Source organism: Acartia tonsa, chromosome 2, assembly GCF_053477335.1.
Source record: "Acartia tonsa isolate MP-2025a chromosome 2, ASM5347733v1, whole genome shotgun sequence".
Classification (NCBI taxonomy): domain Eukaryota; kingdom Metazoa; phylum Arthropoda; class Copepoda; order Calanoida; family Acartiidae; genus Acartia; species Acartia tonsa.
Genome location: NC_137261.1, coordinates 61,122,119 through 61,140,841, shown reverse-complemented (window position 1 = coordinate 61,140,841; position 18,723 = coordinate 61,122,119). Strand labels below are relative to the sequence as shown.

Sequence of the window (18,723 nt, the reverse complement as noted above, 5' to 3'; positions counted from 1 at the left end):
CACTTAGAGGAAAGCATCACTAATATTGTTTTCTTTTTAGGATGGTTCCGGAACTTTTACTTGTGAATTTACAACTACTTATGTCGGAGAACATAAGATTGAAATTATTATTCAGGTAAACATAGATAGATAGATAGACTATATTACTGATAGATAGACACACACATAGATAGATAAATAGACAGATAGACTGACAAACGAAAAAAAAGTTACTATTTCTTATGTAGGGGAACATAAGATTGAAATTATTATTCAGGTACATATAAACAGACAGATTAACAAACAGACTGATAGATAGACACATGGATATACACAGACAGACAGACAGACAAACGAACAAAAAAAGACTGATAGATAGACACATGGATAGATAAATAGACAGATAGACTACTTATGTTGGAGAACATAAGATTGAAATTATTATTAAAGTAAACAAAGAGGGAAAAACTAACAAAGAGAATGATAGATAGACACTTAGAGATATCTATATACAGACAGACAAACACACAAACAAACAATAAAGATTTACTACTACATATGTAGGTGAACATAAGATTGAAATTATTATTCAGGTACACATAGACAGACAGATTAACAAACAGACTGATAGATAGACACATGGATAGATAAATAGACAGACAGACTGACAAACGAAAAAAAGTTACTACTTATGTTGGGAAACATAAGATTGAAATTATTATACAGTTAAACATAGACAGATAGACATACTAACAAACAGACTAATAGATAGACACATGGATGGATAAATAAACAGACAGACTGACAAACGAAAAAAAAAGTTACTACTTCTTATGTAGGGAAACATAAGATTGAAATTATTATACATAGACAGACAGATTAACACACAAACATATATAAAGACAAATATATATAGGCAGACAGACAACCTAACTTAAAGACACACAGATAAATAGATTGACACTGAAAAAAGGACAGACACACAAACAGAAAGACTGGAGGGTAATATAGCAAATACTATTTATATTTAGAATGAACAACTGAATGTAACCCCAAGCTTCTACACATTCGACTCATCCAAGATAAAAGTGGGACAGCTGCCATCTGGATACATTGGCTTGCCTGTGGAATTTGATAGTAAGATTTATCATTGAACAAGGATAATTATGTTCATAAGTAGCTTGGAAGTTTACAATTGCTTGGATGATAATAGGAGCAACGAGGGAGGGGACATCCACTGTAAATTACATTAGTATTTTAAACACAATCTTTCATTGGTCAGTTTTAAAAAATCTTCATTAAAATTGCAAAAACCTGATGATATTCTGAAAATCTAGTCAATAATATAATATAATGATATATAATTTTTAAAACAAGTAGTCTAAATTAACTCTGTATAATGTCTATTGTATTGAATGAGATAGGAGTTAAATGAGAGTTTTGTTTAATTGGAATGAACACTCTAAATGCATTGTATCATGTCCAGTGTATTGAGTAAGACTCCTGATTAAGGACACCCTAAGTCAACTCTATCATTCTTTGTATTATGTCTAGTGTATTTAACAAAGTGTTAGATAATTGAGTGTCGAGTGATATACTATTAGAACAAACACTCTAAATTACCCCTAATATCATTGTATTATATATAGTGTATTGAATAAGACTCCTGATTAAGAATAAGGATACTCTAAATTACCTCTATTATCATTGTATTAAGTCTAGTGTATTGAATCAAGAGTTAGTTGAATGTAGTGTGATATATTTTTAGAGCAAAAACTCTTAGTTACCTCTAACAGCATTGTCTTATGTCTAGTGTATAAAATAAGACGCCTAATAAATGACGGTCTAAATTATCTCTAATTTGCATTGTATTATGTCTATTGTATTGGGAAAAGTTTAGACAATAGAGTGTCGTGTCATATATTGTTAGAACAAACATTCTAAATTAACTCTAATAACATTGTATTATGTCTAGTGAATTGATTAAGACTTCTGATTAGAGGAACTCTAAATTACCTCTAATATGAATTACATTAAGTCTGGTGCATTCAGTTAAGTATTAGGTAATTAAGTGAAGTGTGATATATTGCCGAAAGAACAAACACTCTAAATTACCTCTAATAACATTATGTATTATACCTAGTGTATTAAATAAGACTCCTGATTAAAGGCACTCTAAATAATCTCTAATATACATTGTATTTGTCTAGTGTATTGAATTTAGTTTTACATACTTGTCGTCCAATATCCTGGTAGAACAAACACTCTAAATTACCTCTAATATCATTGTGTTATGTCTATTACATTCAATTAAGTGTAAATTAGTTGAGTGTCATGTGATATATTGTTGGAACAAACATTCTAAATTACCTCTGTTATCCATTGTATTATGTCTAGTGTATTGAATAAGACGCCTGATTAAGGCATAACATAGTCGTGGATGCTAATTTAAGTGGGGATATCGAGGGATATATAGTTTACCTGATTTTAATTTAAATTAAGATATGTAAAGAAACGTTTAATTTGAGAATTCAGTCAATTGTTGCTGAGATCTTATGGACAGAGAAAAACCTAACCTTTCTTCTTTATGTAATACTAGCAGCCACGTCCCCTAGAGGCCTCTAGGAGCTGGCACTTATTTTAGTAAAAAAAATTGGGGAGTGTATTTTTTTTCTTGTGGTGATTTCACTTGAAAAGACGGCGGTATTCTCCCCTAAAATAGCTATAAACCTTCCCTTGATCCATGAGAAGCTGTATTGTAAAGGAGAATCATATCGATTCAGTGGTTAGCGAGATCTTTCAGTTCTTTTATTATTTTGGCATTATTTTTACTTAAAGATTTACAAAGTCTCACTAAGTATGGTACGACAACTTTCTGCAAAACTGTAGATCACGACAATTCTTTTATGTTGAATTTGCGTGCAAAAAATCCCCCATTTAAATATCTATCTATCTTATACACAGGGAGGGAGACGACAATTGGACTGAAAATGACTCTGGTACCCAAGGTTGTTGGTTGCAAACTAGTAGTGTTCAAGGTTTTTTTTAATAAAAGTTTTAATCTACAGAAGGGTAATTTTGTTTATCATTATTGGGGATGTACATCAATTGTCTTATCCCTTGAGATCCCTGGATTTAGTGTGTTTTGTTTGTTTGTCTGTCTGTCAGTCTTTCTCACACACGTGTGTTTTAGTAGCTAGTAGCGCAGCTACTTTATAATTATGGTCTGTAGGTTCTTCCATAAAACTATGAGTTCTTTAATCAATGAAACCTGCTGTTGACTATAGAAATACAAAGGCAAATGATGTGTCAGTCCTTCTGTCTGTCTGTTTGTCCGTCTGAAGCTTAAGATCTCAGTTACCGTTGAACCGATTGGGCTCTACTCTTTAGAGAATATGGCTACTGTCCCTCATGGGGTTTGAAGCTATTTCTTAAAGGGTGAACCCCCCTATTCTATTGAACATATTATTATGTACTAGTGGCTTCGCCCCTAGCCTCTTGGGACTTTGCCCCAAGAGGAAATTTAAAAAAAATAAAAAATTCAGTACCACTGGTGCAACAACAATCCGTTAAAAAACAATGGGGGGTTTTTCATGTTTTTGGGGGGGTTTGTGGGTGTCCCACCCTCAAAGAAATAGCAACAAACCACCACATGACTAGTAAGTATATTCCCTGAAGAGTAGAATCCAATCGGTTCAGTGGTTATCGAAATCTTAAGGGACGGACGGACAGACATCATTCTACTTTGTATTATAGATTACGCATCTACTCTACCAGGAACGTCTAAGGGTGGGAGGAAAAATGGTTGATGTAACTCCCCCTCCCCAAAACAAAGTTTGATTCTTTAGATTTCAAAATTTTACCTCAAAAAAGTATAAGGGGGTGGGGGCATTGCCCCTCATCATCATTAGAATGTTGTAGATATATTTAATAACCATTGTCTTATCCCTTAAGATCCCTGAGTATTTAACAGAAGCTAGATATTTATGTTTTAAATGCGCACGAACTTACACAGACAAAGTATCTTACAATCTATATGATTAAAACAAAGGGAAAAACATAGAGTTGTTCTATATACATTATTACCAGCTATGCACCTAGAGGCATCTATCTAAAGATATACATCCTTTATTCCTGTTTCTTTTATATTAGTATTAACCCATTAGTGCCGAGCGCCACTTTTATGGGCCGATCGAGCTGTAAGTTTCAGGGAAGCTTTATAATGGTCAAAACGGAATTCGTATTTTTTTGTTTTGCTCTAGTGGCGTGCACAGGAAAGTTGCAAAAAACCCGGTTCGGCTTGGCCATAAATACCAACCAGGCATTAACACCCGTTTTTGGTGCTTTCCCCCAGTTTTAAAACCCGGTTGACCTGTATAAACCCGGTTATTTTGACCAAAAATCGAAAAATGTAATTTTTGAACGCCAAAAGTGAGATGAACACTTTTTAGAACTTTGATACGATCCGTAATTGAAAACTACACAACCTCATGTAATCTAAAGAGCTACAAGTATAATACGAAGCGATTTATTTCAAATTTAGTGTTTCGGCTATAGGTGCCGCCGTTTTCGGGTAAAAAACCCGTTGCTCGAAGTTTTAAAAGACACACACTACAAAAAAAGAACATATAAAATTTGGGTGTTACATATCAGAAAACGAGCATAAAACTATTGGGTGACACCTATAGAGATTACTAGGGTTAGTAGGGTGGCTCAAACTCTTACTAATGACGTAAACTGTTATTTTTATTGGTTGAAAAGTTAAAACCGGGTAATAAAAACCGAAACCGAGCCGGGTTTTAAAATTTTCGGGTATTTATGGCCAAGCCGAACCGGGTCATAATAGGGCGTAAAAAAACGATAAAAAAATCATATAAAAAATTATAATTTGAATAAAACGAATTCACAAATAGATGTACTTGTCAATAAACATTAGATTTCACAAAAAAAATCAGCGACTTTACTATAAAAACAAAAAAGTTAGAAGGGGTATTTTGAATTTTCATGATTTTCAAATTTTGTTGAGCTATACCAGCAAACGGAAGTAAGCTAAACTGCCTGCTCCAGGGGGAAATGAAAGTCAGGGTAGTTGAGGGGGGATTCATTCTGAGAATGATGCAATTATGAAGCCGGAAACCGGTTTTTATTCCATTTTTCGGAACCGGGTTTTGATGCCCGGTTCGGCACTAATGGGTTAACATAGTTTTTTTTAAGTTCCATTAAGAATAATATCATCTTTAAATGACAGGTGTTGACTAAAATTCACAAAATATAATATACTAGTGGCTATGCCCCTAGAGGCCTCTAGTGGCACTTTAAATGTTTTTGTTTGTTAAAGTCTCTACGATAATTTTTTACGTACGATACCTCTTTATTTGACGTTGAAGTCTCCCATAAATTAAAATTTTTTATATTTTTTTTTGTCATTTCTCTTGGGAGGATGGTGGTACCCTCCCCCAAACTAGTTATACACCTTCCCGGGACCTATGACAAGCTACCCTGTTAAGGAGAACCCGATCGGTTCAGCGGTTAGCGAGATCCTTCGGTACAAACAAACACACAGACAAACACACAAACATCCTGTTACCTTATTATAAGGATTTGTCATAAAAGTCTAATAAATATATACTACAGCGCAGAAAAATGTCTGTCCGTCTGTCTGTACAGATGACTGTTTTAGTTCTAATTTCAAGGGGCAGTAGGTATTGTCATTCAAAGGTTTTAAGCTATTAATAAGTTATATTGCTGATCTATTGCACAATTTAGTCTATGGGTAAAATGAGTAAATTATATGATTTATGTCTTTTAAGTACATCATCTCAAAATTGTCTCTTCTTTCTTATACTTTTGTTTCAAAACATGCAATTTTTAGTATATAAGCAAGTTGGTTCCCTTACTTTCAAACCTAGTATCTTAAGGAATTAGACAACGGACGATAAATTAATACACGTTATCATATCTGTAGATAACAATTATTGGTTGAAACTTTTATACTCCTGATAAAAGTACCCAAAGTTTTTGAAACAACGTATAAATTTGTTTTAAAATCATGCAATTTTTAGCCTTGGATCTTACAATCATTTAAAGCACATACTTAATAATGTTAAACAAATTATCCCTTTTGTAGAACAAAATTTTAATTGTAAAGTTTATATGCTACTACTATGAATTTAAAAAATCACAATTCAATAAAAGTATCCAAAGTTTTGAACCAATGAATAAAATAACAAGAATATAGAATGTAATAAGCTTCTCTGATTTTTACTACCTGATTTAAAAATTGTCTCATTTTTTTGCAATTTTTGTTGTATATGCGTATAGGCACCCTGACTTTTTAAACAGAGAGCTTCAGGAATGAGACAATGGACGATAAACTAAGATGCATCTCCAATTATGTTAAAAAAATTCCTTTTTTGGATACTACTTTAGAACTAATAAATCCAATTTTTGAACCAACAAAAATAAAAACTTGATTATAAAACTTTGGATACCAGTGTAATGTAAAGTCAAATTAAAAAACAAAATTGTTGTCTCTTATTGAACAGTTAGGGAGTTGAATCCATTTTTATAGAAGCAGAAATATAATCTATGATTATGGTTTGGACCCTCTAAAACTGTAATCTACCCTTCCACTTTCCCCTCTCTTGGTGAAGATATCTTCAACGCCGATACGATTTTTGAAATATAAGATTCCACTTTTGTCTCTCTTGTTGAAGATATCTTCACCAAGAGAGGCAAAAGTGGAATCTTAAATTTCAAAAATCGTATCGGCGTTGAAGATATCTTCACCAAGAGAGGGGAAAGTGGAATCTTACATTTCAAAAATCGTATCGGCGTTGAAGATATCTTCACCAAGAGAAGGGAAAGTAGAATCTTACATTTCAAAAATCGTATCGCCGTTGAAGATATCTTCACCAAGAGAGGGGAAAGTGGAAAGGTAGATTACAGTTTTAGAGGGTCCAAACCATAATCATAGATTATATTTCTGCTTCTATAAAAATGGATTCAACTCCCTAACTGTTGAAAGTTTTTTTAACATTTGTATACAATACATTTGTTATAGTCTTGCTTAGAATCTAAATAATATCAACTTGATTAAAACCGGTTATCAGCCATACTAAAAAATTATGTGTTGTATAATATTCCAGACATTTTTACAGAATATTAAAATAAATATCAAATTTAATACCAGTTTTTAGCCAAGGCCTAACAAAACTGAATTTATGCTATACATGATTTTTCAATAAGAGTAAGAACTGGTTCTAATCCAGTAACATACGTGGAAAGGTGTCTGTAATTCAAAGTGACAAATAACTATTTTATTTTTTTACTTTTTAGTTGATGGTAAAGGAGCTGGTTTTGGAAACCTAGAAATTATTGTAAATGGAGGAAGAGTTACAAGCCATGTCCATACACTCTCATCTGAACAGTTCCAGGTATAATACATGTTATGTCAGGTGTTTGACAAGCCATGTCCATACACTTTCATCTGAGCAGTTCCAGGTATAATACATGTTATGTTAGGTGTGTGACAAGCCATGTTCATACACTCTCATCTGAACAGTTCCAGGTATAATACATGTTGGTGTGTGATGAGCCATGCCCATAAACTGTCATTTTGTTGTAATCATTTTTGTCTATGCTACAAAAAATACATAGCGGTCGGGCTGCTTTAAAAGGTTTTTGGCTGTTTGTTTTATCTTATATTTATTTTTTAGGCTAATTTTATCCCCCACGACCCTGGCCGCCACAGAGTCGACGTAAAATTCAACGGCGAAAAAGTGCCCAACTCTCCGTGGTTTGTTGAAGTCAAGGACCCCAATACGCCGCTGATGTCGCCGATGCTGGTGGCCAACCCCGCCAAGGCGAAGGAGATGGAGCTGAACGGTGGCGGCAGTAACGGTCTGAACGGATCCTATGATCCGTTACCGATTACACGTAACTACGAGACTCTGCCGAAAAAATTGAACAACGAATCTTCACTTTTAAGTTCTTCAAGGTATAACATAATAAAATGGGGATAAGACAATCGACGATAAATTAATGTACATTCCGAAGGATAATAAGTGAGATTAATTTTGAAATTAATAATTGGAAATTTTTTAAACTATCAGTTTGATACAAACAATCATAAATTATAATGTTAATTATACTATACATCGTTTTTAATCCAGGAAACGAGAGATTGATTTGGGTACTAGCATAATTTACAGTTCAATATCCCCTCCCTCCATTATACATTCCATTATACCTACAAACTATAAGTGTAGAGTAGCAAACTTTTTACAACATGCATCATACATATTTATTTATATAAGATAATTACTTTTACTTTTACTTTTGTAGGATTTATAAGACATTGGTTATATTTTTAGTCCAATGTGTTCTCCCTCATTGATAAAATCTTGTTTAAAATATATTAATTTCAGGTTTAGTTCAAGCCAGTCCAAGCTGAACAATTCAACATCTGAATTCAAACAAAGCTCTATTTTTCAACAATCTTCAAAGGTTTGTAAAAATATATTCCAGCATGCTTTCCACTGGACAAGAACTGGTTCTCAGCCTTACTGAAAAATCATGTATAGAATCGAATCACAGACAATTTGCACTGATATTATTATAAAAATATAAAATTGACGCCTTTTTTTTAACCCAGTCTTTCAGCATTTTGGGGTCAACAAAAATTTGTCTTATAATTTCTCAGTTTAATATCCGCGGAAACTGTCTATAATTCTATGCAGTAAATAACTATTCCAATATGGCTTCAAAACTGATTAATATCCGCTGGATTAGAATCGGTTCTCAGCCAAAAGGAAAAATTATTTATAGCATCTTAGTAGGGATAATTTTCCACGAATATTAAAATTATTATCATAAAATTTAAATGGAATAATACGTTGTTGAAAAGAGACTATCCAAGGAAAAACACACAGCTCAATAGTAGGAATATATTTTGATAAGTCACATCTTATCCTTGTCAACATAATTAACCATATTTCATATATTTATCATAAAATCAGATACATAATTTTAAAAAAAGTGGATTATTTTAAAGTAAAAAACAAAAATGTTAAAAAAGTGATCGAAAATACACAGAAAAAATTAAATGTATTATATTGAATATGGTTATCCCTTCTTTATTATAGTTCTTTACTGTACAAAAGTTTGTTTGAAACTGAGCAATAAAATTAAAACAATTTTTGTTACTTCAAACGGGCGGTGTCAGGTCCAATAACCCAGGATAACTAAGGGGAGCCAAATGTCTCCTTTTCTGTCCTAACATCCGAGATATTAGGTTTACCATTTTTGTTGGTAAATCATGTATAGCATCGGGTACATGGCGTTCCTGCAACTGGCAGAATTACAGTTGGATGTAATTTTGTCAAAATGTAAAAACCTCTGCCAAAAATACAGTCATACTTAAAGTAACCGCCATAAATACATCTAACACAGGCATTTATACATCCAAAATTGTTAAATTTACATCTATTTCTTGCCAATTTTACATCTAAACTTTTTTATATGTCATAAATACATCCTATTTATTTTAATTAATAATAATCAATAGTGAACTGTATAGTAGACATTTATTATCAATACAAGAACATGCATAAATATTATATTAAAATTATAGTTAAATGTTTAAGAATTTTACAAGGTAATACACATTTAGTAGTCAGACATACAAAGTTAGTTTTAGGGTCGATATGCTACAAGGTTATTTGCACCTTTTCTAAATTGCACCTATTAGTTATAGGAATCATCAGGCAAAGTTTGAATTCAATAGGACAATTTGAACATGTCAAAATTAATGAAAACAGCTAACCTTTTTGAACGGACGGACAGCCCAACCCTAATCATAGAAAAGCTTAGCTTTAAAAAGTTAAAAATCTGCATGTGTTGCTTGGAGGAATAGAATTGCCGGTTACGATTATAGAATTGCTACACTTCCTAAATAGAAAAAAGGGAGGGGGGCGAAAGTGACACTTTTTAAAACCAAAACTAAAAGTCAAAGAAACTCAACTAAATACCTAAAGAGTTACAGCTCTTAGTTTTGGAACTGTGAGGAAACTGCAGTGGAACCGCCTCCCCACTTTATAACGTCTAATTTAACGAACAGGGCTGACGGACATACATACCATAATTATAGAAAAACTTCGCTTTAAATATAACAAGAAAACATAATGACCACTTCTTTTTTAAAAATTCACATACCTATTATAAATTGATATTGCACCCAGTTAACAATTACTAACATTTTTGTACTGTACATTTTCTGACGTAAATATTAAGATGAAATAAATTAAATAAAAAAATACAAATATAGGTTACAATCAATCTAATTAATAAATGACATTCTAAAAATAATTCGTGAAATGGATAAACAGGGAAAAAGGAATAAATTATAGAATAAAGATTTTAAACATTTAGCCATAATCTAATATATTAATTATGTATATTCTTGTAGTATAAATATCTACAATACAGTTTACTATTGTTTATTATTAATAAAAATGTACAAGATGTATTTTTGACATATAAAAAAAATTAGATGTAAAATTGGCAAGAAATAGATGTATAATTGACAATTTTGGATGTTTAAATGCCTGTGTTAGTTGTATATTTGTCAGGGTACCTACGATATATGGCAAATTACTGTCGAATTTACATCCAGACAAACAATTTTGACAAAAATACATCCACTGTATTTCTGCCAGTTGCAGGAACGGCAACCTCCCATAGCATCGTACTACGGACAATTTAAAAACAAATTTTAAACTCCCTTGATTCATAAAATTTAGTTTGTCCTGTTCTACAATTTAATAATTTCAGGAAATCCTCTCCTCCTCACTGAACAGCAGTTCCAAGTTCGAGTCCAAGTATTCTACTCTGCCATCCAAGCCTAGTAAACCCAAGAACACAGAATATGAAAAATCAGCTGATTTTGGAACATTTAGTCTTCTTAACACACCCAAACTTCTTACAGGTATAACAAATATGTGTGACTTAAGACTTAATTTGGCTGTTGAGCATTTATACCTTCAATGCCCCAACTCATTTTTAAATATAATTTTGAATATTTGTCTAACCCATATAGAAAAACTACCCCCCCTCCCCCACACACTTTCAATTTATATAGTTTTTAAGTTATGCATATATTTAAAGTATTTTTTTTAATCCACCATTTTCAATTTTTCAGGTGGCGGGAAATCCACGAACAATGAAACTTCCGGAACAACGACTACTTCTGGCGGCAGCTTCAGTAAGTTTCATAGTAGCAGTGTGGAACAGCTAAACAGTTTGAGTAACAGCTACTCGCCAAGGGCTACATATTCTACCACTATTGAAAGGTAAATGTCAAAGAGGGAAAGGACATTTGGATGTTTATTACACTAGTCTCCAAAGATCTATAATAACGTTTTCTTATTTGTTGGCTTAACAACTTTGGGGAATTAAGAAATTTTGATTAGTTGGTTTATTAAATTGAGTGTCTAAACGTTTCAACCACTAACTGTAATCTATAGAAGGGGTAATTTTGTGTATAATGATTGGGGATGTACATTTATTTCTCGGCAATTATCTTATCCCTTAAGATCCCTGAGATTAATGTAGTCATAAATTGAAGAATTTTTTTTTTTCAACAGTCTTTTTTTCTAGATCTGTAAACACTGGTAAGAAAACAGGAACAATGAGCCCCGAGCTCAAGGGGTTTACCAACGGCGGGGGCACTAATGGCCTATCCAACGGAGGGGGCTCGAACACGATGCCTAAATCTACAACAAGCAACTTTGGTAGCAAGTCCTCGGTGGAGCGTAGCAGCCTTCATACAAGGTAAATACTTTGGTTTTTAATAATGATTTTTGTAACAATAAGGAATAATTTTAAACAATTTTTCAGCTAGTTGACATTTATAATATTCTAGGCAAAACAAATTTCTGCTAAATATAGGGCCAATGAAGAATAGGCCGGGAAGATAATAAATGTATATTTATAATCCAGACAACTACCTAGCTCAAGTCGCGGAAACCCTTTTCGTGTGCTAGCAAATTGCTTTCCGATCTTTATATTTCCGACGCCATTAGCTGTTTTCGAAGACCAAATGCCAATACAAAGTCGGGACAAGGTCCCCATCCCTTAGGCAGTGTTACGCTCGTGACCCCTTTATTCTTTTAGTTTAATGTCTGGAGTCCTCTACCTAACCAATATACATTTAATTGTTATAGGTTGAAGGATAGTGAGAAGGAGAACAAAACGCTGGGGCTCGGCAGCGGCGATACCAACGGATTTGGCAGCAAATCGGCTGCGTTCAGCAGCAACAGCCTTTCTAAAACTGATAAATCAGCAGCATTTAGCAGCAGCAAAGTCAGCGAAACCGTTGCCAGCTTTTCTTCAAGCTATAAGGTAATATATTTTTTTTCAATCTAATGCAAAATGTCCCTGGTAACGATTATCAGGGCTGCTTTAAAGTGACTTTTTATAAATTGGTATGATGCATGATTGAGAGATGAAACTTTTTAATATCACAATCCTGGCAGGCACAGGATGCCAGCAAACTGGCAGGGTCTTCCAGGAAAAGAGCTCTATTAGGAGCTGAATGATAGGGGCCAGATTGTTATGGGTTTATTTGGGAATAGCTTTTAATAAACAAATAATCATTGTTATCAAATATGTTTATATATTTTCAGGCATCTTCTAACAGCACAAGTAGCCATCATCAGAATGGTGGAAGTAAAACAGCTGCCATAGCCGGCGGCAGCAAGATACCAACTTATAAGGAATTTACAACTATAGATTAAAACGATTTTTTTAGTAGAGCTTCGAAGCTGACTAATATCGCTTGAATAGAACCTGTTCTTAGCCATTCGAAAAACTATGTAAAGCAAATATTATTATTACTTGGATGTTTCATCAGATTCATGTGCTCTAATAAAGTGATACAAGCAGCTGGCTAAAATAACGATACATCCAATACAGCCCCTTTACCCCATGCCTTCCCCTCCTACTGAATGAATAACTGACCAATATATGAGGTAAATTTTTGCAACCAATAATCCTTAGTTATAAATGTATTAACAGGGCACAGCAGAAAAATGTAAATTTGTTGGAGAAACTGTTAGAAACTTCAAGGAATGTTCATAAATGATATTTATTTATCGTATCGTATTATGTACAGGTTTCAGCGGATAATAAAATTTTAAGACTTAATGCAGTTTTGTTAGACGTCTGGGGCCGAAGTCAGGGCTAACAGTGTCCAAACTTTTCCACCAATAATTTAATCTACATAAGTGCTGATTTTTAGAGACAAAATTTAAATATCCCTTCTGTAAATTAAAATTATTTGTACAAACGTTTGGACACTGATAAATAATGAACCAACTAATCAAAATTTAAAAAAGTACCCAAAGTTTTAACAAACAAGAAAATAAAAATTTGGATAATTGGAGCGCATCTACTTTGCAATATGAATTTATATATGAACATAAACCTTGTTAGGCTGGCAAAGTGGCCACATTTGAGTTGTTTGCTCCGGGCACAAAGAAACCTGACATTAATGTTAATATTATAAGTAAGTATCTATCAATTTTAAATGCGAATCTTTTATATAATTCCAAATGTACGTCTGTATGTCCATCTAAAAGTTTAGGAGGAATGACAATTTCTCTGCTACTATTTAAATTAGAGTAAAACACTAGAGGGAGAAAGGGTTACATAACTGTATCTCCCCATCTCAATCGTCTTGTGCAACCTTCCTATAGGGTCATTGAAAATTAACCAATGATATCGCTTAAATTAACACAGTCAAGTAGCAGAAAATTATTTAGAAGCAGAAGGAAGAGGTCTTTGAAAAATGAAGGGAGGTAGTTGTCTGTATATACATCTATACTTTAGATCTGTTCTGTTTAATATAGATTGTTAATTTTTTTTTATTATTGGTGTACTTATCTACTTATTGATGATGTCATCCTAGATTTTATAGCAATTGATATATTATTACTTGGATGTTACACCAGATGTGTATGTACTCTGATAAAGTGATGCTCGCAGTTGACTAAAATAACGATACCCCCGTTCACCCTCTTTAACTTAACCTCAATATGAGGTCCATATAATCAAGCTAAGTTAACGACGAATTTTCCCCTGACAATATATCCATTATTTTTAGCAATTCAAATTATTCATATGATTTGCGTTTCTTACTGTCCTTTTGTTTGCATTTTAAAGACATGCATTTTAGGAAAGATATTTTATGAAAAAAGTCCTTTTTTTTTGGTATACTGTTATTTCATCAACATAATATCGCTACATCACAGAAGGGGACAAAATATTCAAGTTCTATTATTTGTTGGCTCAGAAACTTTGATTACAAGGTCCTATGACAAACAAAGGAGTCACAAACGTCGGAGTGGAAAAACGCAGGAGTTGACACTTAACCTAAACTAACCTATTTTAAACCATATTTTAGATGCCTAAACCCTGCGGGGGGCTTATTTGTATATTCATATCTTAACCTAACCTAACCTATATAGAAATATTAACTTAAATTTATATTTAAACACTCTTGTGTTTGTCCACTCCGACATTTGGGAATCCTGCGTTTGTCCTGGAATCCATTTTAATTGGGTTTACAGTTTGGCAGGGTTTAATTATTTTACTCTATATTGTTGTAAAGGGATGTTTATTTTTCTGAATACAATTACCTATCCCTAACTTTGTGGGGGCGTCGATTTGTCTAAAGAAATTAGGCTTGTCTTGTCTTATTTTAGTATTATAGAAGCTTCTCTTAAACTCAGTCTTTGAGGTCTTTGAGTCTCATCAATCTTTTATCTTATTAAGTTTCCTTAATAAGTTTCATGATCAAGGACGTCTAAGCTTTTTTGAGAGAGGTGAAATAATAGGTTCTAAAAGTTTGATGGGTGTATTCTAATGTATTTTATAAAAAAAAATTAGGGGTAGTAAAATAAAGGATTTGAAAGGTTGAGCGGGGGTAACCACCCATTGATAGATTCCTAGGCATCAAGGCACAATATTATAGACTAGCTAGACTTCTCTATAATTAAATCCCAAAAATAAAATTTTGTCCTTTTTCTGTATCCGGTATTTAAGCAATTTTGCAATTAATTTATGTATAACATTGTTTAGACTTACAATGTTGCATATTAAGTTGTGACACTACAAGTATTATTGTTCGTTTGTCTTTCCTTCTGATTTTAGAGTTTTGCTTTAATGGATGTTTTCATCCTTGTTTAAACAATGATTTGTAATATTCAATAAATTAGAATAAAAGAAAGAGAAAGGAGTGGTGAATACCAATTTTAGCTACAATAATCGATATATATTATTACTTGGATGTTGCACCAGATTTTTAACTTATTTACCCCACCCCCTATTACTGGATAAACGAACTGACACTGTATATCCTATATCCATTGCTACAATTTAACAATTAATTTTACCCCTAGTATCTAGTTGCAATGTATTTGACGCTGGAGGAAAATAAATAGAATAGAAGGATCTTGGACAAAGTAGCTTCGGACAAAGTAGCTTCGGACAAAGTAGCTTCAGGACAAAGTAGCTTCAGGACAAAGTAGCTTCAGGACATTTACTCAAGAAAAGTAGCTTCTAATATTAATAAAGGTTATGGCTGTAGCGCTCGGCCCCCTGGCCTGCCTAGCCGCGGGCGCTCGGCTCCCTAGCCTATAACCTAACCTAACCTAACCTATGTTAGCCTTAGAACATTTATTTAAGAAAAATATCATCAAATGATAATACATAGGTGGTTTAGAATTTCGTGGATTTTGCAAAAAGTGGTTGATAGATTTTTACAATTTTTAATATTGTTTTTATAAGTTTTAATAATGTTTTTACAATTTTTTGGTTAGGTTAGGTTAGGTTATAGGCTAGGGAGCCGAGCGCCCGCGGCTAGGCAGGCCAGGGGGCCGAGCGCTGTGGCCATGACCTTTATTAACAGTGGAGGCTACTTTTCTTAGGAAGCTACTTTGTCCGGAAGCTACTTTGTCCTGAAGCTACTTTGTCCGGAAGCTACTTTGTCCTGAAGCTACTTTGTCCGAAGCTACTTTGTCCAAGATCCGAATAAAAGCCTAAATCATCACAGAATCTCTATATGATGCTTCCCTAATATGAAAAGCTTTATTTGTTTATTTATTAATTAGATCTTCCAAAAAATTGTATACACTTGGATTTTAAAAAAATTTTATCATTAAAAAAGTAATAAAAATATTGATTGTAAAAGTATAAATGTATTGTATAATCCAAACAACTTCCTGGCTCAATTAGTGGTGATCCTTTCCTCATTTATCAATTTTTTAAATATTTCAGGTCCAGAGAAACGTCATATCCCCAGCAAGGTTGTGGATTCTGGCAATGGAGTTTTTAGAATTGAATTTACAACAGTGGAAGTTGGAAGCTATGCTGTAGATGTTAATGTTGGAGGTAGTTTTTTGTTTCTTGCTATCTTTATATCTATCTATCTAGATCTGTATCTAAGATGTAAGTTCGCATCTATGCTGTAGATGTTAATGCTGGAGGTAGTTTTGTTTCTTTCTATCCGACTAGCTACCTTTTATATATATATCAATCTATCTATTTTTGCAATTATCCATCTGAAAGTAAGTCAGTATAGTTTTGCTGTGGATGTTAATGTTAGAGGTAGTTTTTTATATTTTCTACATATCTGCATGCTTATCTATTTATCTATCTGGGTCTATCAAATCCCAATAACCCGGTGATTGCCGATTGATACTTCCCTTAGTAATTTATCAAAATATTTAATTGCTTTTTACCTATCTATCTATCTGCATACTTATCTATCTATTTTTATACCTACTAACCCTCTAGGTCTATCAGTTCCTAACAGCCCACTGATTGTCAAGGCATACTTTCCATATTGACGAAGCCCAATCTGTCCCACTTTTGAGCAAGACGATTCCCTTTTCTCCCATCTCTTTTGAAGATATTTTCTTTCCCCCCCCCTTCCCTTTTTCTTTTCCCTTTATATGACGTCATATAGGAATCGTCCTGCTCAAAAGTGGGACAGATTGGGCTTCGTCTCCATATTAATTTATCAAAATATTTAATAGATTTTTACCTATCTATCTGTACACCTATATATCTATCTATCTGCATATTTATCTATCTAACTACAAATCTATCTATCTAGGTCTATCAGTTCCGAACAGCCCGCTGATTGCGAAGGCCTACGATGCTTCCCTGATAAAAGTAACAGATATTTCTGATGGAGTGGTGGGAGAACTTAGCACTTTTAGAGGTAACAATACTATAGAAGAAATTTTTGGGCAAATTTAAAAAAAAAATATCTAGCTTGAAACTTGCTCTGTACCAATAAAGAGCACTCCTAAAACTGACCGGTCTAGTGATTTCTAAGACCATTTTCATACACATATTGGTACATTCAGCTACTTTAGGATTTAGTATGTAATTGGAATTTTGGAATTTAAATCATGACAATTCTTATTTTAATGCCAAAATATATGGCAATTATTTGGTTCAAACATTGTGTATTCTCTTAAACCCATTACTTATTAATGATCTTCAAAAGGCAAGGAGGAAGGGGACAATGGTCCGTAAATTGTCTGAGTTTTTTTTATTAAATTATCATTGGTTGGTTCTAAACTATAAGTATCCTTTCTTTTCTACCAATAATTTTAATCTACTGAAAGGATAGATTTGCTTATCATCATAAAATTGCACATAAATTTTTCGTCCATTGTCTTCTTCCTGATAATATCAATTGTTATATATAAAGTATCTTTCCTGTTAAAAAATATGATGTATTTATTTTTTTCTTTAGTTGATGCCTCCAAAGCAGGAGAGGGACAGCTAGAGATTTCAATCAATGATGGAGATGTACCCAATGAAGTTCAGGTACTTTTTTTCTATCTTGCTATCTAATAACTATCTATCTTTATACCTCTAATATAACAGCTAGAGATATCAATCAATGATAGTGATGTACCTAAGAAGATCAGGTGCATATTTCCTATCTTGCTATCTAATAACTATCTCTCTTTCTATCTCTAACCAGCTAGAGATATCAATCAATGATGGTGATGTACCCATGAATGAAGTTCAGGTACATATTTTCTATCTTGCTATCTAATAACTATCCATCTACCTTCTTATCTGTGGCAGCTAGAGATATCAATTAATGATGGTGATGTAACTAATCTATCTAAACTATCTATCTATTTTAAATATTTATTAGTAGTTTTTAGCAATTTCTCTTGGGGGTTTGGTACCCTCCCCCAAAATATGTTTAATAGTTATAAAACTTCCCAAGAACTCTGAGAAGCTACAGTATAAGGGAGAACCATATCGGTTTAGCGGTTAGCAAGGTTCTTCGGTACAGATAGACACACAGATAAAGGTATATGGTAATCTAATTATTTATATATTACAGGTATTGGGAGGAGGTAAATGTTTGGTGACCTTCACCCCCGAGCAGGCATTCACCCATGAAATAGAGGTCATGTTCAATAATGACCAAGTTCCTGGTTCACCCTTTCTCACAAGAATAAGGGTAGGTTCTTTGCTATTTTATATGTTCTTTTGAAAACCCAATTAATAGAACAATAAGGGTAAGTTCTCAGCAATACAACACTAAAGGAGTGGATAATGGACTTTAAATTATGTTGTTACCCTTTATTTTTTTTTATAAACACGTTCTCTTATTCGTTGGCTTTCATATCTTTAAAATTTTATTCA

The 18,723-nt window shown here is 33.1% G+C and overlaps 1 protein-coding gene across 1 annotated transcript in view; it reads left to right on the top strand.

Annotated features, from left to right (window-relative positions):
- LOC145312647 (filamin-A-like) overlaps window positions 1-18,723 on the top strand; it is a 218,378-nt gene that overhangs the window by 195,527 nt on the left and 4,128 nt on the right. The window contains exons 22-37 of the mRNA XM_080151908.1: window positions 41-115; window positions 1,011-1,116; window positions 7,318-7,415; window positions 7,698-7,978; window positions 8,409-8,487; window positions 10,813-10,966; window positions 11,180-11,330; window positions 11,638-11,811; window positions 12,204-12,381; window positions 12,666-12,756; window positions 13,058-13,108; window positions 13,475-13,546; window positions 16,318-16,431; window positions 17,159-17,266; window positions 17,810-17,883; window positions 18,419-18,538. Coding sequence (XP_080008034.1) covers window positions 41-115; window positions 1,011-1,116; window positions 7,318-7,415; window positions 7,698-7,978; window positions 8,409-8,487; window positions 10,813-10,966; window positions 11,180-11,330; window positions 11,638-11,811; window positions 12,204-12,381; window positions 12,666-12,756; window positions 13,058-13,108; window positions 13,475-13,546; window positions 16,318-16,431; window positions 17,159-17,266; window positions 17,810-17,883; window positions 18,419-18,538 — 1,926 coding nt within the window. The remainder of the gene's footprint in view (window positions 1-40; window positions 116-1,010; window positions 1,117-7,317; window positions 7,416-7,697; window positions 7,979-8,408; window positions 8,488-10,812; window positions 10,967-11,179; window positions 11,331-11,637; window positions 11,812-12,203; window positions 12,382-12,665; window positions 12,757-13,057; window positions 13,109-13,474; window positions 13,547-16,317; window positions 16,432-17,158; window positions 17,267-17,809; window positions 17,884-18,418; window positions 18,539-18,723) is intronic.